The sequence below is a fragment of the Verticillium dahliae genome, genomic scaffold (genome assembly GCF_000150675.1).
Source record: "Verticillium dahliae VdLs.17 supercont1.4 genomic scaffold, whole genome shotgun sequence".
Classification (NCBI taxonomy): Eukaryota; Fungi; Ascomycota; class Sordariomycetes; order Glomerellales; family Plectosphaerellaceae; genus Verticillium; species Verticillium dahliae.
The window spans coordinates 823,157-844,185 of NW_009276925.1; the positions used below are offsets into that span (position 1 = coordinate 823,157).

Here is a 21,029-nt window from a genome sequence, read left to right on the forward strand (position 1 = left end):
AGCAATCTATTCGCTTCGAATCTCCAGACGATCTATCAGTCAGACAGCAGCCCCCCTCATATCAGGTCTTTTTCAGTGGCCGGCAGTGACAAGCGAATCGCCAAGGCGTGGTTGGACAGCCAGACCCCGCTTGTCATACCGTCACTGCATCTGCAGGTGCCACAGGAAGGAAAAGCCGTACTTGCCCAGCGAGCAATCACACCAGCCGGAAAGCACTGGTGACGTTCAACCCTACGACTTCTCTTGACCTGTCTTCGGCCTTGGCCTGCTCGTGAGTCGTCCTTCTGCAACCCCTCGCTCAGCATCTTTCATGTCCTCGTGTGTTTCTCTCAACAAATCATCCCACATTACCCGAGACCAACCCTTCCATCACATTTACACCCTCATCGTATTCACACAGACACACGCGCACATACACACATACACACATACACGGTACAATGACTGACCCCAAGAAGCCTCCCCGTGCGAACCCGCCGAAACCCAAGGTCAAGCCTGGCCGAAGAGGCTCCCTGGCAAAGCAGCCTAAGCGGGCAAACTCATCACTGCCTCCTCCAAGGCCCCCAAGCGTAGCCGCCTCAGGTCCCTCCTCCACCCCCGGGATCGCACCGGCGTTCCCCTTGCCTTCAGCCGCCGGCATCATGTCACAACGTCACAGGAGCGGCCGCGGCTCGAATCGCAACAATGGCGGTGGCCACGGTGAGGAGGTCCAGCTCTGGGAAATGGCCAAGCAGCAGATCCACGAGGTCGTTACCGGCGTCAACACGGAGAATGACAACCTGGCCGAACTGCTCAAGCTCGACGCCAAGACGGCGACCGCTACTAAAAATGGCGGCGGTCCCACCGGAGCAGACCTCGCAACCATGGAGCAACTCTGTCGGTCCGGCGTGAGGCTGTCGGAGACCAACTCGAACACCATTCGCGCCCTCATTGAACAGCTCACGCTCCTCAAAGCAGTCCAGCAGGCCAACCACAAGGAAGCTACCGAGGCCCTGGCGGCGCCGACGGCGTCACGCACCGGCGGCTCGTCGCGGAACCGCGAGACGGCTAGCGCCGCCGCTGCCGCCGCCGCGGCGTCCTCCCTGTACGACTTTGACGGCGCCGGGGACTCACCGGTACCTAGCCCCATCTCCAGTGGGCGAAAGTACGGGGACCGGTCGAGCAATCGCGACAGTGCGCGAGACAGCAACCGGGACAGCAATCGAGACAGCATCCCTCCCAAAGCCGATAGTGTTGAGCCGCAGGGATCCACGGGCAGCGGCACAGCCGGCTCCTCTTCGGGGGTGCTGCCGGGGTCAACGACGGCCGGCAACGGGCCCCGCGGCAAGATCACCTTTTCCAAAGGTGACAAGGTGGCGTTCAAGCGCAAGAAGGAAGAGCCGCAACAGGGCGATCCGCCGTATGACTGGATACTCGGCGAAGTTGTCGGCGTCATCGGCGAAGGCAAGAGCCGGCGGTACAAGTGCCTGGACGTGGAGCCGGAGGACCCGGCCAAGGCCAAAGAGTTCAAGACTTTTGCGTCCAACATGATCCCCATCCCGCTGGAGAACTCGCCAGGCCTGTCCAAGCTGGAGCCCCGGAAGATGGTTCTCGCCCTGTACCCGCAAACGACGGCGTTCTACGCGGCCAATGTCGAGAGTACGGAACCGGACGGTGTGACGGTGAATTTGAAGTTTCACGGGGAGAATGATTCGACGACGACGCATCAGGTCGAGAGGCGCTACGTGCTGGAGTATCGGCCCTGAGTGTGGCGAGCTACATGGTGCGCTACCTACATTGAGCAGCACCGTGAAGCATGGACCACATGGGATCGTAGCGGGATGAGCATGGTGTGATTATTTTGGATGTCCAGCCGGGCCTTCGACGGCCGCTTGCCCTGCGTCGTAGGCGTGTTCACTACGGTACTCATTGAATGCCACCAGCGTTTTGTTCAGCATGTGTGTGATTATGCATGGTGGTCTCGCAGCAGAGTCTGATGCTCCAGTGCCAGTGTCCCCCCTGAAATGGGCAAGAGCGGTGTGCTCGGCTGGAGGTCGATCCAGATCTGTGGAGGACGCCGAGAAATGCTGTTGATAGTGTTGTGCACGGGCCCCGCGTACCTTGCAGATGGTCAGTGGCCTCTGCCGCTAAAGTATCCCATTGGCCGAGGGACGCAGAGAGACCCCGCGCAGCCCTCGATGGCCCCTGACAGGTGTGGTGTGCCTTAGGTTCCTGCTACTGCCTACATAGTACCTACCTACCGTAAGCACCCTGCTTAGGTACCTAGGCACCTACCTACCAACGCGCCCTTGGTCCCTGACGACGGTCCCTATGGGGCCCTCTTCAGCAGTTGCGCCCGCTAACAGAAAAGACGGGGTGGGGGGAGCGAGGGGGGTCACAGGGACGGGAAATGCCCACGCCCCCTTGCTTGACCCTGCAGACCCCTGACGCGAACCCAACTCGGGTGCTCAGAAGGAGATGGGAAGGGAAAGACGTTCCAAGTCCCGTCCCATCGCCAAAGTTTCGAAACACCCACACCACAACTTGGGATTCACCACGCTGTCCATCGTCCTCTCCTCCACCCACACACCATCAATCTCTTCTTCTTTTTCTTCTCCTCCTCCTCCTCCTACTCCTCTCCTCCTCCGCCCCTCTCCTTGACAAGCAGCAGCTTTACGCGACCGGCAACCTGACCCACCATCGCTTTTCGTCCCAAGTCTGATTGGAGCTGCCTCCTATCGATCCATCGTGACCGTATCCTCCTCTTCCTGACCCTCTGGTCCCCGACGAAAGCTTCACGCTCGCCCGAGACAGCCAGACACAAGAACCCTCGTCGTCCCTCGCGATCGACCTACCGACCCGGACACATACAAACACTCACCACAGCCCAGTCGCCCACCCCAACCAGACCACCCACCATGGGCGGCCAACTGTCCAAGATGATGGGCAAGATCTTCGGATCCAAGGAGATGCGCCTCCTCATGCTCGGCCTCGACGCCGCCGGCAAGACGACCATCCTCTACAAGCTCAAGCTCGGCCAGGACGTCACTACCATCCCCACCGTCGGCTTCAACGTCGAGACCGTCACCTACAAGAACGTCAAGTTTAACGTCTGGGACGTCGGCGGCCAGGACAAGATCCGGCCTCTGTGGAGGCACTATTTCAGCGGTACGTCCCTTGGATACTCAACCCGATGTTTCTCCTCAGTCATCTCTGCGGCCTACATCGCGACTGCTGAGAGTAGGCTGAGAGTAGAGCCGCGACCAACTCCAACGTACAGCTGTACTGACAAACTGCCCAGGTACCCAGGGTCTGATCTTCGTCATCGACTCGTCCGACCGCGCGCGCATCGAGGAGGCCAGGTCCGAGCTGCACCGCATCATCAACGATCGCGAGATGAAGGACAGTCTTCTGCTCGTGTTTGCCAACAAGCAGGATATCAACGATGGTACGTTGCCTTCTTTTTGTTCTACCGCGTTGAACACGACATGTGTCGGGCATCCGCTGACCGCCTTCTTCCCTGCAGCCATGAAACCCCAAGAAGTCACCGAGGCGCTGCAGCTTTCCAAGCTCAAGGACAAGGTCTGGTACGTCGTGCCCAGCTGTGCCACCACCGGCGAGGGTCTGCTCGAGGGCCTCGCGTGGCTGTCGAACAACGTCAAGGCCCCGTCTACGCCTGCGAAGAAATAAGACCTTTGTCGAAAGGAGAGTCGCACGAAGAGTGCCCATTTTGGCCTGAGATTATGTCTGTTTCACAAAAAGTATGCCCGACACCCGCTATATCCTCTCACAACCGAACGGAACCGAATATACTTGACGACAGCGTAATCGACACGGAAGCGCAATCTACTGTCGGGCATTTTCTTTTTGCGAAGATGCGGAGCAACTTGTGCCAGACGCAGGGTCAGCGCGGGGAGTTTTGGCAGCAGAGAGACGTGCGTTTGTCCCACGTCTGCGTCTCTGCAGCTGGCCACTGTCTGTACAGTGCAAGAATGGGCGAGGGCGGGCAAGAAGGAGACACTTGGCGCTCTTTTGTGGCGGTGGACGCGGACGGAAGTTGTTTGTCCCCTTTTTCTTTTATCCCATCTGGACCCTTTAGTTTTTTGGACCCTTTGGTTTTTTTGGACCCTCAACCCCCCTTTTTTTTTCTGAAATACCCGAGCTTTTTATTCGCGTACTTAATATGAGGGGCCACAACAGGAGAGCGTGTGTTGGGACGAAAATAGAGAATGAGATTTTGGTGCTTGCTGTTGCTGCTGCTAGCGTTTCATCTGCTCGTTCCCTCATTGATGTATTCACGTCGCTTTCAGAGGCAGTGTCGCATGTGCTATCACCCTGGGAGAAGGCTGCCGGTACATGGTGGCCAGGATAAGATCCAGCTGGTAGACTGCACCGTTCACATTTGCCGCAGGCAGTCAAGTTTGGCATCCTACATATCAAGAGTATAGCTCGTCCCTTGGTAGTGCTCAGGCGTGAGGTTGGCCAACTGACCGCGTTGTTCGCTCCAAGCGTTACTCGGCCATTGTGACACCCTTTGGATAGAGGATACGGCTATGTTCGTGTTCGCGGAACGAAGCGAACGAGCAAGGGGAGATTATGGGCCAAATGGGGACGTCGAGGAGACACCAAGCGTGTGCTTACACCAGGCTTCGTCTGCACTATGGCCAGCTTGGGCATGGCTGTCTATTGCATTGCAAGGGCAGCTTAAGGAACATGCTGGCCGACACGGGGCGGAAAATGTCGATACACGCTCATCATGTTCAAAGCTACCTACTCTTGTCTACAAGCGGGTGGGCGCAGAATACCCGGCAGTCTGACATTCTATGGCCTGTCTTGGATGACCTTCCCACCTTCCTTCTCAAGACATTCTGTCAAGATGGGTTATACACAAATTAATATGGCCTTGTCATAGAGTAAAAGCGATAATAGCAGCCTATAATGCTGTCACTGATTTGATAACAATGTTCCATCCATGTGGCAGAGGCATTCGATCCGGTCAAACAGTTCATACGTCGACGAAACTATCACTCGAGAAGACTTCATGGAGGCGTAACTCTGATAGCAACTGCGAACTAAAAATGTCATAAAATCTTGGGCTCGTTACAATATATACAAAGCAAGATACGCATTTACCACCGCCCAAAAGAATTGTCGCGCGTCCCAACGCATCAGTGCCCAAGCAGAAACCCAAACCCGCCCATACCATCCATTTTACCAACGGTGACATTGCTGCTGGCTCGCTCTTCGGTCGTGGTTCCCATCCCGAGCCATACCCTCGACCGCGGCGCAATATACAGGCCTGGCCAGCTATGCGGCGCCGCCAGTCGACGGGCCATGCATCGCAAAGCAAACACACTCATGCTTCCCGTCCTTCGAAAAAACATTCCATCCCCGGAAACCCCACCGCCAGCAGGGCAGCGATCAACGCAGCAGCCACCACGGCCACAGAGCCCACGCCCGCCGTCCTCTCCGCCGCAGACGCCGCGGCGACGGGGATGAGGGGTCTGTGCCACCCGCAGTGCGTCGTCGTCGCGTACGTGGCGCACGAGTAGTACGTCGTCTGGCGGAGGCCGTGCTCGGCGAGGTCGGCCGTGGCCCGCGGGGTCGTGGCCGGGTCGGCGGGGAAGAGGGCGTCGTAGTCGGGCGGGCCGGCGGGCGTTGCGGCGGGGTTGATGAGGAGGTAGACCGGGGAGGGGATCGGGGTGCTTGTTGCTGAGGGCGGGGTGACTGTCGTCGTGATGGCGGTTGAGTTTGCGGCTGTTGGGAGGGCGGCTGTGTGATATGCGAGGAAGAGAATGGCGAAGATGCGCGAGAGACACCTTGGTTTCGCCATTTTGCAGTCGTCTTCTTCTTCTTCGACTTCTTGTATTTACGAGGGTAATAGGTTGGTTGCGTCTGTTGGGTTGTGCGATCTCCAGGACCGTGATGATTATTTAGAGGTGATGTCTCCAGAACGGCGTATGGAAGCAAGTATATACAGAACCGGTATCATAGAAACAAACAGCGACAAACAAAGAATAGAACAGATTGGAGACGAAAGACAGCATGAAGCACAAGGTGCAGATGCTTCAGAAGGGGAGGATGGGGTATATCACCAAGGCGCGGGCCTTCCGCCCCTCAACGCGTCAAAGAAGTGCCATCAAGTGCGCGTTCCATCCTGACGAGCTGAACTTCAAGCCCCTGAGAGATTAACTCTGACTATTGACAATCGTAAGGAGTCAGTCAGCCTGCTTTGTGTGTCTGCGTATGTCACCCTCATCGTCACCCAGCTTGCTGTATCCACTTGCGCGACAGGGGAGTCAGTACTGTCACAGCAAGCGCAGATTGGCGAACTTTCGCTGGTGGCAAAGTCAGTAAGCTTTTTGGATTTAAGATGGTGTCGTACTAGAATCGACCTTCGGTTGGTGGTGACCGCGAGTGACCTTTATGCAGGGGTTAGTAGAGGTCGCAGCTGTGGGACCATGATAGCCACTCAATCGACCCAACACTCGCAAACCGCCACATTTCGTTCCACTGGATCCAAACTGCAGTGAAAGACTAGAATGACTCAAAGAGCTTGAATTTCTTTCGATATCTTGATTATGAAGTAATGTATGGGTATCATCTTGCTCAGACTACTTCTGATGTCCACATGAGTAAACTCCTACCCTTTCCCACAAGCTCTTGGACGTTCTTACTGACAGGGCCTAAACTCATGCATCCCGCATCGCGCTGGCTGCACGTCTTGCCTTTCCGCTTTTAGCGGCGCTATTGGAATGGACTGTCGCTGAGACTGACGTCCGCCCTTTCTGAGGCAGTTTACCCATCTCAGTAGGCATACTGACAGCACGGGACTTAGCCTCCTTCTTGCGCTGCCCCTGATTCTTCTTCCCCTTGAGGACACCCTTCAACCTGCCATTGGCACCAGCTTCATCCAGGCTCGCCTTTTCAGGCTGCTCTTCCTCTCCCTGGGATTCTCGGTCTGACGACAGGGTAATGACCTGACTGCCTGGAGGTATCTGGAAATCTGGCTTCTGGCCATTAGCAGGCCGAGGTGTGCTCGAAAACAGTCGCTTCTTGGGCGTGCCTGGCAACGCTTCCTCGCCCTCATCTTCGTCGTCAATGAGGCGCATAGCCTCCTCATACTCCTCATCCTTCAGTATTTTTCTTTTCAAAATGGACTCTGCCATGGTTCGGGAGGGGCTTTGCGTGCCATGCGAATTGTGAGAAGTAGCGGTCGCCCAAATTTCACTGACGGAGGGCAGTGACAGACTCGGCGATGGCGTCTCAGATGCGATGTTTTTGCTTGGTGTCCTCGACAGGCCTGTTGCCTTCGGTGTCGAATCTGAGGACCCACGTTTCTCCTGCACTCCCAATGGAGGTACATCATCGGTAGCGGCGAGTGTCACGTCGGCGGGGATGAGGTCGGTGCGCAAGTTTCCTGGTCGGCTGTTCAGGTCTTCGGTATAATTGTCGCCTTGCTGAAATGGCTGGTCATCTTCGACACCGCCCAAATTTCCGTAAGCCTGGCGGGGTGAGGGAATGGTATCATGGTTCAGCCCAGAGTCGTGGGATATTTCTTCAGATGCCGATGGTTGTTCTGCCGTAGATCCGATCTGCTGTGAAATGATTGGAGAAGAGCGTATGCTCCGAGGTTGTGCATGTCGGTTTGCATCCTCCTCTTCATGATTCTGCTGCGTAGGACTTGTAGCATCCTTCAGGACAGCGGCACTGCTACCAGAACCTAAATCGCCCTGCATACCGTCAGCCTCCATGGGCTGTTCCGCCGTAGTTATCATCATTTGATCCTCATACCCGTTGGCAAGTCTCTCGTCTCGATCTCTGCCTTCTTCGTACTGTGTTTCCCGCACGACACTGTCAGTCCAGCCATCCTGCTTCTGGGTACCTGCAGCAAGTATAATCTTAGGTTCGATCAGTTCGCTGAACTGTACATCACGATAGCCATCGTCGACGTCGTCTTCATCTTCGTCTTCGTCCATGTCAGGGGCCTCAAACTTGTCGTATATACGCTTGCCGGTGCCTTGGTCATACGTCTTCTCGGGCTTGTCAAGCCCTCTGTCCCTCATGGCCAGAAGCAGTCGTAGATCAGCGCCGTTGTTACCTGCGACCTTGACAACGACAGCCGTCACGTTGGAGAGCTGAGGCTGCCAATTAGTCTGCCCGGAAAGAAGCCACTGCTTCCAGGTGATGACCATGTACGGCTTTGCTTCCCCGGGAGCCAGGTCTTTCAGTGTGGACAAGTCTGCTGGGAGCGATGGCAAGTCTTCGACATCAGGTACATGTCTGTTTGCTGGGGCTTTCTGCGCTGGAGGAGCCTCTTCTTCGGGGGCGTCATCGTACTGGAGAACAATATCATCCTGCGTGAAGTCCCCTTCTGTGGCATATGATGCATCGTGACTGTCATCTCCGAAGGAGTATCTCTGCTTCTTCCAGGCTTGCGAGTCCTCCTCCTGGTAGAACTGAGAAGCATTCCGCTGAGGTCGCTTGCGCTTGCCCTTCTTCTGTGACGGATCGTACTGCTGTTGAGGATCCCACCGCTGCACAAAAGGGAAGGGCGGTTCAGACAGCTCGATGCCTTCGTCACAGCACTCAACAGCGCTGCAGTTAATCTTCTGGCGCCAGGCGTCCGGGTCTTCCGCCTCGACTTCTTCGGTAGCTTGAACTACTGCTGCTGCCTGACAGCCCTCTGCGTCAGTAACGCGAGGGTTGATGTGTGGTCGCACATCCTTCATCAACTTGGTGCGCAATTTCTCTTCGTCAGCTTTAGTCTTTGGGTTGCGGAGACCCAAAGCGCCAAACAGCATCCGACGCCCCGCATCGACATTCAACTTGGTGCGGCGACTTGCTGCCGACGAGGTCGCGTCTAAATGTTGGCTTGGCCCGTCTCTGTTTTCAACAGCGCCTACTGGGGACGTTGAAGGACTTGTGATGCCTGATAGATCTGCGGGTGCAGACTCGGGATACTTGTTTGATTTGAGCGGGCTTGCCGATGGTGCGGATGTGTCTACTTCCATCATATCGAGGAGTGCCTTTTTCCGTGCCAGAAACTCTGCTTCCTCTCGAGACTTCGAGGCACCAGGCGTGGAAGCGGCAGAAGGCTCGTTGACGCTCAGTTCTGATTGATCTCTGGATGCCATTTTCTTGGCCAACCGTCGTCTCAGGTTTCTCTTTTGTGTCTTGCGCATTCCACGTCCCGGTGGTACGAGCGGCTGGTCATTGTCCTTGACGCCGGAGAAAGATGATTGTGGTGCTGACACAGCAGACTGTTTTCTTGGAGGGCTAACCGGAGCCTTGCTGGTCATCTCTTCGGGTTCCGATTCGGAGCTAGAGTCATCGCTGCTACTGTCACTGTTGCTGCTGTCTTCCTCAGAACTTTCCGTAGCTAGCAAATCTTGAACAGGGTATCTGATGACAGTATCGTCATTCTCCGAGAGATCACCATCTGCGATTGTCGATACCGGTGCGGCTTTGCGTGAGACAGCTGGCTTTCTGGATGGACTGTCATCGGAGTCTTCCGAGTCCGAGGACGATGAGTCTGAGGAGTCAGATGAGGAGTCAGATGATGAGCTGTCATCGTTGGCATCATCTGTATCAAAATCCGAGTCGTCATCTGAATCTTCGTCCGAGTCGATAGCCAGTCTCTCTGGTGGTTTGTTACTTGTGTCCAGATCCGAGTCCGACTCGGAACCCGAGTCGGAGCTGCTCGAGTCGGAGCTGGAGCTGGCACTCGATGAGCTGCTGACGGATGCCATGTCGGGCGGGCCAGGGTTCGACGGCCGTACAGGGCTCGTTTCATCCTGTTGGAGGTAAAGCTGGCGGTCCAGACGACGATATGCCTCCCAGGTGTCGTAGTGGCTTTCTATCAAGGCTTGGGAAATTTCTTCAACCGACTTTTCGGGAAAGGAGATGCGCAAAGAGGCGATCCATGCCTGAACGGTCACGAGTTGTGGCTGTAGAGGGGACTCTGATATCTGCTGAACCTGGTGAGGCGGCAGTTGCACCTCATGGTCTTCATGTTCGCCCTCTACAGCCGCATGGTCCTCCTGAATGTCCCTGAGCTCTTCAAGTAAACTCTCCTCGTCGTATTCCATGAGCGACTCGCTGTCGGAGCCTTCACTACTGGACTGGAAGTCATTTCCTCCAAGTTCGTCCTCCTCAACACCCTCCTCATCCCTAGTATTGTCCTTCGAGTCCTCATCTTTTTCGGCGTGGAATCTGACTGTCTTGGAGTGGCCTTTCGTGGAACGATCATCTTTGTCATATTCTATAAGTAAAGGGGATCGGTCCGCGTCTTCGTCTGAGCCGTCGGGAGGATTGGCGGCAGCGGCATCGTCATCGCTGTCCCATGTAAGTCGGGCTCGCTTTCGGGGCGGCAGTTGCACTTGTGGACGGTCGCGTGGCGTTCTGAGCCAGGGTCGGCCGAAAGCGAGGCCATCGACGAGATGTTTGCCGTCGAAGGAGACCTGGTGTCTCCCGCTGAGACGGCGACGCTTGATGTCTTGGGTCAGGAGGGATCGAATACTGCGGACACGAAGTTAGCAAGCTGTCAAGAGGTATGTGGAGGGGCCGTGGCACTTGCATGACCTGATCGTCGTCCTTCAGGACCTTGGAGACTTGTTGGAAGTGCAGACACTCAAAAGGCTCGCCATCAGTGCCCCTAAGCTCAACGGCATAGTCCTCGAGACCCCACTCGCCGCTCTCCAGGGGAATGGCCTCGTCGACTTGGGCAATCAGCTTCGCGATAGTCCAATCGGGGCCTGTGGGCACGTTCCACACGAGCTTGACCTCAGGGACGCCATGGCGGCGGACGAGCAGTAGCAGACGGAGCTCTTTGTCGGACATGGTGGATACGACGACGCCAACAGCGTGAAGAGCTTGTTTCACGTCATAAGTTGGAGTCCTGTCCCGGTAGCGACATGGACGAGGCTGTCATGGGCATGTAGAATAGGCAACTTGGGGTCGATGTGCTGGGTGAAAATCAAGGTCGACTGTTGGCGGTTGGGTTGGCAGGTACGCACCTCAGGACACAAATGTGGAGTCCCGGCTGCTTTTTCCAGACAGTTGGACGCGTGGGGAAAGCACGATGCATAAAAGGGTAGTCGCGTTGGACCCATGGCGGCAGTCACGCCCCACTCTCAATCGCTCTTGTGCAGGTAGGTGCATTCTCATCTTGCATGTGTCTTTCCTAAACTTCCTCCACGAGGTGGTTGGATATTTTTGTGCAGTGCTTCTGGCGCATGATGTGAATCTGGCGGTTTGTCTCCTTTGTCCTTGCGATTGTCGATTTCATCTCGCCATAGGGCGGCTTGCTTCACCCGGTACGTCACCGTGTAAAACGAGGTCCTGTTCAGCTTGTTTCATTGGTATAGCCTCACTTGGCTTATCATGTGCAAGTCTATCAGGTCGAAGAAGGTGCCCCAAACGAGGCTGCCACAAAACTCCATCAAAATGCTAAATGCTCCTAATCCAACTGTGTTTCCCTTCACCTGATGATCGCTCTCAATGAGGCATCGTGCCCGAATCCAGCATGTGGCCCATCTTCTCGATCTGCCGATTGTTAGCGACGCTCTGGAACATGTCTGGGCCGGGGAAAAAAGCTACTGACCTTGGTCTTCAGGTACCCCTCCACCTCCTGGCTTCTGAACCCACCCTTACCCTTCCAAGACAATGGCACCATGGCGACCCTCTCCGACACTCTGACCTCTCGGTTCGGCCCTTCGACAGCGCGAATTTTGTCGGGGTTGTTCGTCAGCAGTCGCACTTCGTCCTGGCCCAGATCAAGCAACATGGCCGTCGCCAAGCCGTAGCTGCGGGCGTCCGCGGGGTGCCGCAGCAGAAGGTTGGCCTCGACGGTATCGGAGCCCAGGTCCTGGAGGTTGTACGCCTTGAGCTTCTCACCCAGGCCGATGCCGCGACCCTCCTGTCGCAGGTAGATGATGATTCCGCCATTGTGGTTTCCCGGCAGACTCATCAGCCGCGCCGCCTCGTCGAGCTGCTCGCCGCAGTCGCAGCGCGCCGACCACGCCGTCTCGCCTGTGTAGCACTCGGAATGGATGCGCACGAGCGGAGGGCCCGTCGGCGCAGGCGGCGCCTCCTCTCCCTGCTCCTTGGATGCTGAGTCAGGTGTAGAGTCAGTGCCGCTGGCCATGCCGCTCGTGGTGCGGCCGGGGAACAGGCGGCCCGTATATGCGCCGCGGACCATGCGGTCCATCTCGGTCTCGCCCGGCTGTACGGCGTCGAGTGAGGTGCTGCGGATCTGGCGCCCAAAGACAATGGCAAGATGTTCCTTGTTGTCGACATCGTTACTGTAGAGGTGAAGGAACATTTCGGTGCCGGCGACGGTCGGAATCCGGGCGCGCACAATGCATTGCACTTTGGGGAGGGTCTCGAGGAGGCGTGGCCTCTTGCTGCCGCAGCCCCCGGTAGGGATGGAACTGTCGACGGGCACTCCGCGCGGGGCGGCCTCGGTGGTGGGTGTCGCTGTACCTGGGGTCGCCGGGGGCGTGAAGGCGGGCGAAAGCAGCGAGGGCGGCGGTTGCGTGGTGAAGGCGGGGTCGTGGGGTCGTAGGGGCGTGGAAGCTAGACTGGGCAATTCGTCGACATCGGGCTCTTGGGTAGTTTGCGTATTGTCGTCGGTCTGAGGGGTCGGGCGCTCGAGGGCTTGTGTCCGAGGTGAGTAGAAGGATGGGAGATGGGGTGTGTCCTCGTGCCACTCATTCCGTGCAGCGCCGCTTTCGCTGGCGCTGCCGGCACCTGTTGATGAGTCGAAGGCGGGCATTTCTGGCGGGGTATTCGCCGAAATCGCTTGGACGTGATCCAACAATGGGGAGGGGAAACGTATGTAGGACAGAGTACGACGAAGGGTACTGGTAGCGTTTGACAATGGCTGGAGAGACAGCGATTGTTTGCGAAACGGTGGTTGTTGAGAGGGAAAGAAGTTGTCCGTTATGCCGGAGATGGAGCGACATGCGGTGGTGTCTGGGCATGACTCGGCTTTCGTGCGACACTGGGACTGATGATGGTGTGAGGGGTGTGGGCGCCTTGCCGGCCGGACATGGGCAAAATTATGAAGTGCTGACGGCTATTAATCAGCCAGCATCCATCTCCCCAGGATACCTACCTACCTTATATTACGCTCATAAAGCCGATACCAGCATACTGTACCTACCTAAAGGTACCTACCGTAGGTACCTCAAGGTAGTTAGCCTGGGAGACCCCTCCCCGCCTTTCTTCGCCGAGGTTCTACTGGAGTGTCCGGCCGTCTTTCAGGGTTCTTCAAGGGTTCTTAGGGGCCTCCGCAGCGTGCAGACGCACACATGTACAGCGCGCGGCAACTTTGACGTGGCCCCCGCTCCTCCATGTTCCGTGGATTGAGCCGAGTGCAGGCGCGCGCCGGTTACGGCGATTCCTCGTGATCAATGCCGACGTCTGGCCCCAGTGTCGCCGCTGGGTGTACCCACGGGCATGTCATGTTTCTTTCGCGACAATGTGCAGCAGAAAGGTACCTGATGACCAAGCCAGCAAAGCGACTTGATCCAATTGAGTTCCTCGGCGACACCAACCTGACACTACCTAGGTACCTAAGGTAGCAAGCTGTTGACAGAAAATCTGGCACCCTTGAAATCACTCTTATCTACCAACTAGTCATTTTACCCTCCATAGCTACCACATCCCTTATCCGTTACGGCATTGAATCAATCCAGTGATGAACACGTTCTGCATTTATCTATAAAGGTATAGCCCCTAGGACCCTAGATTTTATAGGTGTATTATGGTGTGGAAAATCGGTCATTTTGGTGGTTGTAGTGGTGTTGTTAGGTGAAGGATTTTAAGAGTGCCAGATTTTCTGTCGACAGCTTGGGTAGGCACCTACCTACCTTACTACCTAGGTACGTACCTACGTGAGTATGTAGGTAGGTTGTTAGGAGCCAGGAAACAGCTTGATGAGGCCCTGCCACGAGGCAGCAAAGAGTCATAGTTTTCTTGTTTCAATCGTCTCCAGCAGCAGTCGACGCGATTCGGCCAGCGAAGCTGAGTGTTGTCAAGATTGGGGTCATCGTTGCCAAACGCGCAGCGACGGTCACCAATTCATTGGCCACGAGCCACCCACACTGTGACTGCATCCCCATCTGGGCACCTCTCTCGTGCCCGTTTCATAACAGGGCCACGAATTGCTATGCCCTTGAGCAGCCATGCCTGTCGTTGCCTGAAGAAGTGTTTTGTTTACTTACCTGCAAGTGAATAAGTGGCCAGCCGCCGATTGCCCTGAGGAGAGGCAGTGAAGGCTGCATCAACACCCCTTCTATGCCACTTCAGACCAAAACATCCAGGTTACGTGCTCAGGAAACCTCATAAAGGACGCTGTTTCTGCTGCTGTCATTCATCTCAAACTCTCTCTGCATGTACAACCAGTTTTCAGCTCATCCATTCCGTCGTTCTCCATTACAGCTCCCGAGCCTGAGCTTTCCAGCGGTGCCTTCATTCTTTGGGCATCATCCGCAGCCAGTCCTTTTTTTACTCTTACTCCCGACTTGAGCGTATAATCTTTTGCGTTTTTGTATTTTGCATCATCAATTGAGACTTCGACATCAATCAGCACTTCGTCTTGGTCTTGAACCTCCCCATCTACTTCCCCACCCCAACCGTCTTTACATTATGGACACCCAAATGTCCACCCCTATCGCCTGGCTGCTACCCGCGAACAACAACCGTTGGGCAGCTCAGGCAACACACATGGTCGGCAATAGCGCGAGACGCATCCACCTCGACCGAGCCCTCGACGACATGGTCCTCGTCTCGGAACACCAAGACTCCAACATGATCACCGTCGAAGAAGACGATGACGACAACTCGGCATCCGATAAGGAGAACGAAACGGTGCTCACGCCCAAGCGCCCCAACGCAGCCCTCGCCCTGACCTTTGACCACCGGCCCAAGGGCCTGCACGGCTTCGTCATCGGCACCGACCCCCGCACCTGCGACATTGTGCTGCCCAAGCTGCGCGGCATCAGCCGCCGCCACTGCCACATCACCTTTGACGCCGAGAAGCGCCTCGTCGTGCGCGACACGTCCAAGCACGGCACCGCCGTCTGGTACGACGGCCGCAGCAACGGCTACCGCCGCCGCGCCTGCTGGCCCCTGAGCAGCGGCTTCTCCTACGGCTTCCCGGCCATGGTGCGGACCATTGTCCTTGACATCCAGAGGGTGCGCTTCCAGGTCGTCGTCAACGAGTGCCTGCCGCGCATGGACGCCTACGAGGACCTCGTCGCGGGCTTCCTCTCCTCCGTGGCGGTGCCGGCGGCGGCGCCGGCGCGGGAGCCGCTACGCGTGGAGAACTCGCTCGTTCCCGCGCCGCTGCGCGTGCAGCGTCCCGTCTTTGTCAAGTACACCGTCGAGTCTGGCGACGATAGGCAGCCGGACACGTATCTCTGGAACAGCGCGAGGCCGTGGGAGCCGATGGTCAAGGTCGACGCGTGACGGGACTGCGGCGTATGGAGTTGATTCTCATCTGGCATGAGTAGTTTCTTTGGTTGTATGATAAGCAGGACGGACACACTCGTTGGTTATCGGAGCAGAGCATTCTTTCAGCCACCTCTTGTTTCCGGCATTCCTTCGTTCGTTGGGCGCGGCAGTCTCTACCGACATTAGCATAGGATACCCAGCAGTACTCGAATACTCGTTGTTCGTCATGTCCTCTGCATCCCGTGACATGGCTGGAGAGAGCAGTGTGCCAGGTGAGACCAATCTTCTCAACGCTTCACGCCGGGAAGAGTGGCAAGCGGTATATCCATGGAATTCGTCCCATCTCTAACCGCCATAAAGGCCTTCCGATCCCTCTCCCGTCGTCGTCGGTATGTACGTACACAGCCTCGTCGCAGCAGCTGCCCGGGCTCTTTGTCCTGCACCAATGCACCCAGCACTTAGTTGCTCCTCGCGCCGTCCTTGCTCGCCCGCAGCTCGTCCATCTTGGCAACACGCTTCTTGAACTCCTCGTACTGGCACTTCTCATAGCCGTGGCGCTCATCCTATTCCCCGCGTTAGCACTGCTCTTTTGGTTCTCTCTCTCGACATGGGGGGCGGGATGGCGGGACGCACCGAGCACTTCCAGGGCAGGTACCACGTCTCGGTACGGCATCGGTTGAGGGGGATCAGCAGGTGGGCGCAGCTGTCTCTGTAGGCGAGGGGGAGGCGGGCCTCGCGCATCTCCTCGCGCGTCGCAGGGCCTGGGAAGGGAAGGGCAATTGTCAGTCTGGACGGCACGTTTTGCTGCCGATCTACGGCGAGCGAGAATGGCGGGAGAGAGGAGGGGAGGGCGGTATACCTTTTGGCGCATTGTCGGAACCCATCGTGAATGCAATTGAGGTGGTGGGATCCCAATTGGAGTGGTGGTTGTGCTTCGAGACGTCGTCGATCACGGTCGTCGGGAGCGAGAGACGTTCAAACAGAGCAGTTTCGAGGTCTGAGCTTCGCTGGTGACTAAGCAGCATGGTAACCAGTAATTCGCGGGTCCGCATTGGCTGACTTGGAGTCACGTGCCCATCTCGTGTCTGGCTCAACCCGTACCCCAAAACTTGGGACAGCGAGTCTCCATGGACACAACAAACATGAGCCGTGGTCTTTGCGATTTGGCAGTTCATCTTGGTTCATCTCGGAAGCAACTGACTTGCTCGTGACTGCGCGTATCACGCGCTTCAATCACGACACGTGACTCCTTTTCTCCCGGGACCTCAACACAGGGCAGTGCGGTATGCCTAAGGTAAGGTGAGATACTGTGAGTGTGGATGGCCTGCTAAACAAAATGCCCGATACCATATACATCATACATCGAAAGCTATTGGCCCTGCGCCTGACCAAAGCATCCTGAAACTAGACAAGCTTTGAAATATCTAACTACGCAAGCCACCCCTGTCCGAATCGCAAGGAGGCTGCTGCGCGGGAAATGCTCAGTTTGCCAATCTAGTGAGCAAGCACTTTGGCCTACTCGCGAGTGCCTGAAGACGGCTCGACTATTTTTTCTTCTGGCAAACACATATCGCTCCAATATCACGATGCAACCTTGGCTCGCAGCTCATAAGCCTGGAGTTGCCACGACCGGGTGGAACGCCTGGAGACATGATTGAGAGGTGGGTTGACTCAAGCCTGGAGCCCTAGCCCCAGGATATCTTGTCCGTTCTGAGAGACAGTGGTAGATGCTATCCTAGATACATCACTCTCAAACGCGCTACCGTAAAGAAAGGGCGACGACACCTTTCCAGCATTCTCTCTCGCGCGAACAAGGTGCACGATAGCATGTCTGTGCGATTCGTGCATGGCAAACCTCCCCCCTTGTACAGTAAGAAGGGACGCAGTAGCTGCCACGGCTTTGCAACCGACAATGTTTGTATTATTACGCCGAAAAAACGCTACGCACAAGGCGGAAACGGAATGGCGAACAGGTTCTTGACAAAGCCAAGGGCAAACATGAGCGCTGAGACTTTCGGGCCACGGCAGCCCAATTGCCAATCCTGCAGCAGAGAAGCCGCCTTCCGAACCTCCAGCTGCATTATTTTCAGCTCACTCAGCTGTCCGATTTACCACTCACGGTGGCCAAGGAATATACTCACGGTAGTATTCATGTCACAGTCGCGTTACGCAATAGTCAGCACTGCAAGGCGAAGAGAGGTGACGATGGCGGTCTCGGCGGGCGATCGCTGCTGCAACTCATCCTACCAGATGAGATATGTGAGCCAACGAGAGGGACCAGAGGGCAACAAGACGACTACGGCTCGTGCGGAGTGCCGGTGCCGTTGTGTCTCCGAATGACGAGTGCCGAGACTGCCGAGACTACGGAGGCCGCCTAGCCTCTTGGCCTTTGACAGCCTCATTCCGCCGCCTCTTCACCGTCCGCTCTTACGACTCATGCTCGAGTCTACGAGATGTTCAGAACAGGAGAAGAGGGGTCTTTTCTCAGGCAAAGGGCAGAGATTATCGACGACTTTGTTGATTCTTTCCACCTTTTGAGCTAGAATCATCTCAATGGCAAGAAGGACAAGAGACGTTGCGTCGACCGAGAGAACAAGTCACCATTTGGTCATGATCCGTGTAGGCCACCGGCAACGCACACGGCTCGGAAACTATGTGCCTTCGATCCTTTCCTTCACGCTTCTCCTGCAGCCATTCGGTCCTTGGCTTCTTACACGGCCCCAATCGCAGTTCTTGGCCTGCGTAGCCAGGTCATGTTAGCAAAGCCAAACCACGAGGTTGGCTCCACTGGCCAACTGATCCCAACTCCTACCCACCGTCGTCACAACTGACGTCGTCGCTCGACGGACACGCCGTTCCCAATTGACACTGCGTCGAGTATGTGGAATGAATTCCGGGGAAGTGTCCATCAAAGATAAGCTTACGCATGAACTAGGGGACCCCTTTAAGTCCCCCGCACGCTATTAGCAATGATAACTCGGTGATGCTGCTTGATATAAGTTGGCTTCGTCTCGACTCTCTTGACCTCTTGCCTCGACAGCAAATCTACTTTTCCCATCCCTCGGCAAGTCAAGGCTTCACCTGGAGCCCCTGAGCTCCCGCCTCGTCAGATCACGTACTTTAAACATCGAAGAGAACACAGCCAGCCTAGCACCTTGACTAGACACGTCTCCAGAAGGAGTGAAAAGGAAGCACGATATGGCGGATCACGACCGCTACAATGACAGCTCCTATGCGGAGGGCCGCCGCAACGATCTTGCTGCCGCTGACGGCATCCGATCTCCAAATTATGGAATAGTAGATGCCCCCAGAGACGCTGACGCAGGCATGATGGGTCACGAGAAGGCTCCTGCCGGCAGCGATCCATCTCTGCCAAGCTACAACAATAGCCGCGACTCCTGGCAGGCAACTGAGGAGAGGAAGGCGACTCTCGGCGTCGACGGCGGTCAAGCTCAGAACATCTTCAGCTCTGGGGAGAAGAACTACCGCACTGTTGGACGTTGGATGGCCGGCATCATTTTAATCACAAACCAAGTCGGAATCGGTATTCTGTCACTCCCCGGTACCCTCCAAACTCTTGGCATTGTCCCCGGAGTCATCGCCATCGTCGGCATTGGCCTCCTCTCGACTTATACGGCCTATGAACTCCTGCAGCTATACCGGAGGTATCCGCACTGCGTCAACATTGTCGACATGTGCAAGGTTGTTGGCGGCAAACCTCTCGAAATTGTGGGTGGTATCGCTATGATCATCAACATTTGCTTTACATGCACATCTGCTACCGTTACCGTTTCTATCGCCCTTAATACCATGTCCGAGCACGCGATCTGTACGGCTGGCTTCATGGGCGTCACCGTCGTTGCCTTCTGGCTTCTCTGTCTACCGAGAACTTTCGCCTTCGTCGGCCAGGTCGGCATCCCTGCTACCATTTCTGTTCTCGCAGCTGTCCTCATCGTCATGATCTCTCTCGGGGTCGCTGACCCCCAGGGCGCCCCGATCCCCTTTGAGAAAGAAGTCAAAGTTGTCGGCAACCCGACGTTCCGTGAAGGTCTTACCTCATGCCTACAAGTCGCATATGCCTATGCTGGCAACGTCGGATTTCCCAGTCTTCTTGCTGAGATGAAGGACCCTTCGAGCGACTTCCTCCCAGGCCTTGTAATCCTGCAGTCCTTCTCCATTCCGCTCTATATCATCGTCGCCGTTACGATCTACTGCCTGGCCGGCCAATACACTACGAGTCCGTCGCTCGGTTCGGCGCCGCCTGTTCCCGCCAAGATCGCCTACGGCGTCATGCTTCCCTGTCTTCTCGCCACAGGTGTCGTCTTTGGCCACACGGCAATCAAGTTCATGTACGTCACGGCCATGCGCTGGCAGAAGGCTACCGACCAGCTCACTTCCCGCAATCTGCGCTCATGGGGCTCCTGGGTCGGCTGCGCAACCATCTTTTGGCTGCTGGCCTTCATCCTCGGCAACAGCATCCCCGTCTTCGACTCCATCCTGTCCATATCCTCGGCCACTCTCATTGCATGGTGGACGATCGGCATCAGCGCCATCTTCTGGTTCCATCTCAACCGGGGCCAAATGTTTGCCAATTGGCGCAAGATAGCGCTCTTCGTCCTGAACGTGCTCATCATCGTCATGTCGCTGTTTATGAACTCTGCCGGCATGTGGGCGGCCATCATGGGCCTGTTGGATGTCTTCAACAATGAGGAGAATGAGATTCGGGGCCCGTTCACTTGTGCGAATAATGCACTCTTTTAAGCTGAGATAGCGAGGCGTTCTGTCATGATTTCGTTTTTAGTATGGAATTTCCTCCTTTTTCTCTTCCTTCGATCCGTTACCGTGTATGCTGTGTTCAGTGATTAGCTGTGTATTTGGGGTGATCGCGTAGCCAGCTCATATCGCCCTAATCTCACGCGAGAGTCCTAAATCTACCAAGTCCTAGTACCAAGAAGCGACATTTCACAGCTTAAAGGCAGTTGCTGAAGTGTTTGGCTTTTCCTCGCCGAGGAGCGTCCACTATCTAGAAAGGCAGCACAATAATCGAGCAACGCTGTCCCTGCCCTGGCGATGCAGCGATACGCAGGCAACTGTCGGACCAAGCTCACCGGCACTAGTGCAGCATCGTAAGAAGACGCCGACAGAATCTGGCCGCAGAGTCCTCAGCTGAGACGCAGACACGGCAGTCGTCCGTGCCCGTCACAACCCCGCGCCCCTTGACTCCGCTGGCGAAACGAAACAATGCGAGGCACCTGTGCCAGAGACGCTAGTGAGTACCAGCAGAAGATTGCACGTTGGTCCCTGCCTTGGCGAGTGATCTTACCGAGACATGGAGGATACTGGGAAGGTTGTTGTGGCCAAGCTTGCTACGCATATGTGACACGATGGCAAGAGGCTACGGATGGCTAACACGAGGAATGCAATGAGGACAATGGAAGGCTCAAAAAAATAAACATTATCCACATGAGCTCGAGAAGAGCAGACCAGCCGCCTCGTTGACGAGCTTGAATTTGAAAAACGTAGTGTAGTGTATTTACCATTTTCTCTTCAGAGCCAAACGAAGTATACTGTGTGAAGGATGCAACAAA

General features: G+C 56.0%; 9 protein-coding genes across 9 annotated transcripts in view; 4 read left to right on the plus strand and 5 right to left on the minus strand.

Annotated features, from left to right (window-relative positions):
- Window positions 1–440: 440 nt before the first annotated feature.
- Window positions 441–1,745, plus strand: VDAG_02609 (uncharacterized protein; the record flags this gene model as incomplete). Its single annotated transcript, XM_009653262.1, has 1 exon — window positions 441–1,745. The coding sequence occupies one exon, from the start codon at window positions 441–443 to the stop codon at window positions 1,743–1,745; it is 1,305 nt and encodes a 434-aa protein (XP_009651557.1).
- Window positions 1,746–2,897: 1,152 nt separating this feature from the next.
- On the plus strand, window positions 2,898–3,669 carry VDAG_02610 (ADP-ribosylation factor 6; the record flags this gene model as incomplete). Its single annotated transcript, XM_009653263.1, has 3 exons — window positions 2,898–3,147; window positions 3,281–3,427; window positions 3,506–3,669. 3 exons carry the CDS (start codon window positions 2,898–2,900, stop codon window positions 3,667–3,669), a joined length of 561 nt encoding a protein of 186 aa, XP_009651558.1.
- Window positions 3,670–5,335: 1,666 nt separating this feature from the next.
- On the minus strand, window positions 5,336–5,812 carry VDAG_02611 (uncharacterized protein; the record flags this gene model as incomplete). The annotated part of the gene is made up of 1 exon (XM_009653264.1): window positions 5,336–5,812. The coding sequence occupies one exon, from the start codon at window positions 5,810–5,812 to the stop codon at window positions 5,336–5,338; it is 477 nt and encodes a 158-aa protein (XP_009651559.1).
- Window positions 5,813–6,523: 711 nt separating this feature from the next.
- VDAG_02612 (uncharacterized protein) lies at window positions 6,524–10,821 on the minus strand (the record flags this gene model as incomplete). The annotated part of the gene is made up of 2 exons (XM_009653265.1): window positions 6,524–10,469; window positions 10,564–10,821. The coding sequence occupies 2 exons, from the start codon at window positions 10,819–10,821 to the stop codon at window positions 6,672–6,674; spliced, it is 4,056 nt and encodes a 1,351-aa protein (XP_009651560.1). The 3' UTR covers window positions 6,524–6,671.
- A 506-nt stretch (window positions 10,822–11,327) lies between these two features.
- Window positions 11,328–12,757, minus strand: VDAG_02613 (GTP cyclohydrolase-2; the record flags this gene model as incomplete). The annotated part of the gene is made up of 2 exons (XM_009653266.1): window positions 11,328–11,526; window positions 11,585–12,757. The coding sequence occupies 2 exons, from the start codon at window positions 12,755–12,757 to the stop codon at window positions 11,479–11,481; spliced, it is 1,221 nt and encodes a 406-aa protein (XP_009651561.1). The 3' UTR covers window positions 11,328–11,478.
- A 1,889-nt stretch (window positions 12,758–14,646) lies between these two features.
- On the plus strand, window positions 14,647–15,456 carry VDAG_02614 (uncharacterized protein; the record flags this gene model as incomplete). The annotated part of the gene is made up of 1 exon (XM_009653267.1): window positions 14,647–15,456. The coding sequence occupies one exon, from the start codon at window positions 14,647–14,649 to the stop codon at window positions 15,454–15,456; it is 810 nt and encodes a 269-aa protein (XP_009651562.1).
- A 443-nt stretch (window positions 15,457–15,899) lies between these two features.
- On the minus strand, window positions 15,900–16,325 carry VDAG_02615 (NADH-ubiquinone oxidoreductase B18 subunit family protein; the record flags this gene model as incomplete). The annotated part of the gene is made up of 3 exons (XM_009653268.1): window positions 15,900–16,004; window positions 16,075–16,202; window positions 16,301–16,325. The coding sequence occupies 3 exons, from the start codon at window positions 16,323–16,325 to the stop codon at window positions 15,900–15,902; spliced, it is 258 nt and encodes an 85-aa protein (XP_009651563.1).
- Window positions 16,326–18,639: 2,314 nt separating this feature from the next.
- Window positions 18,640–20,202, plus strand: VDAG_02616 (amino acid transporter; the record flags this gene model as incomplete). Its single annotated transcript, XM_009653269.1, has 1 exon — window positions 18,640–20,202. One exon carries the CDS (start codon window positions 18,640–18,642, stop codon window positions 20,200–20,202), a length of 1,563 nt encoding a protein of 520 aa, XP_009651564.1.
- Window positions 20,203–20,896: 694 nt separating this feature from the next.
- The window catches only part of VDAG_02617 (uncharacterized protein), a gene marked incomplete at both ends in the record, with an annotated part of 2,591 nt that continues 2,458 nt past the window's right edge, over window positions 20,897–21,029 (minus strand). Inside the window, one exon of the mRNA XM_009653270.1 lies at window positions 20,897–20,944. Coding sequence (XP_009651565.1) covers window positions 20,897–20,944 — 48 coding nt within the window. The remainder of the gene's footprint in view (window positions 20,945–21,029) is intronic.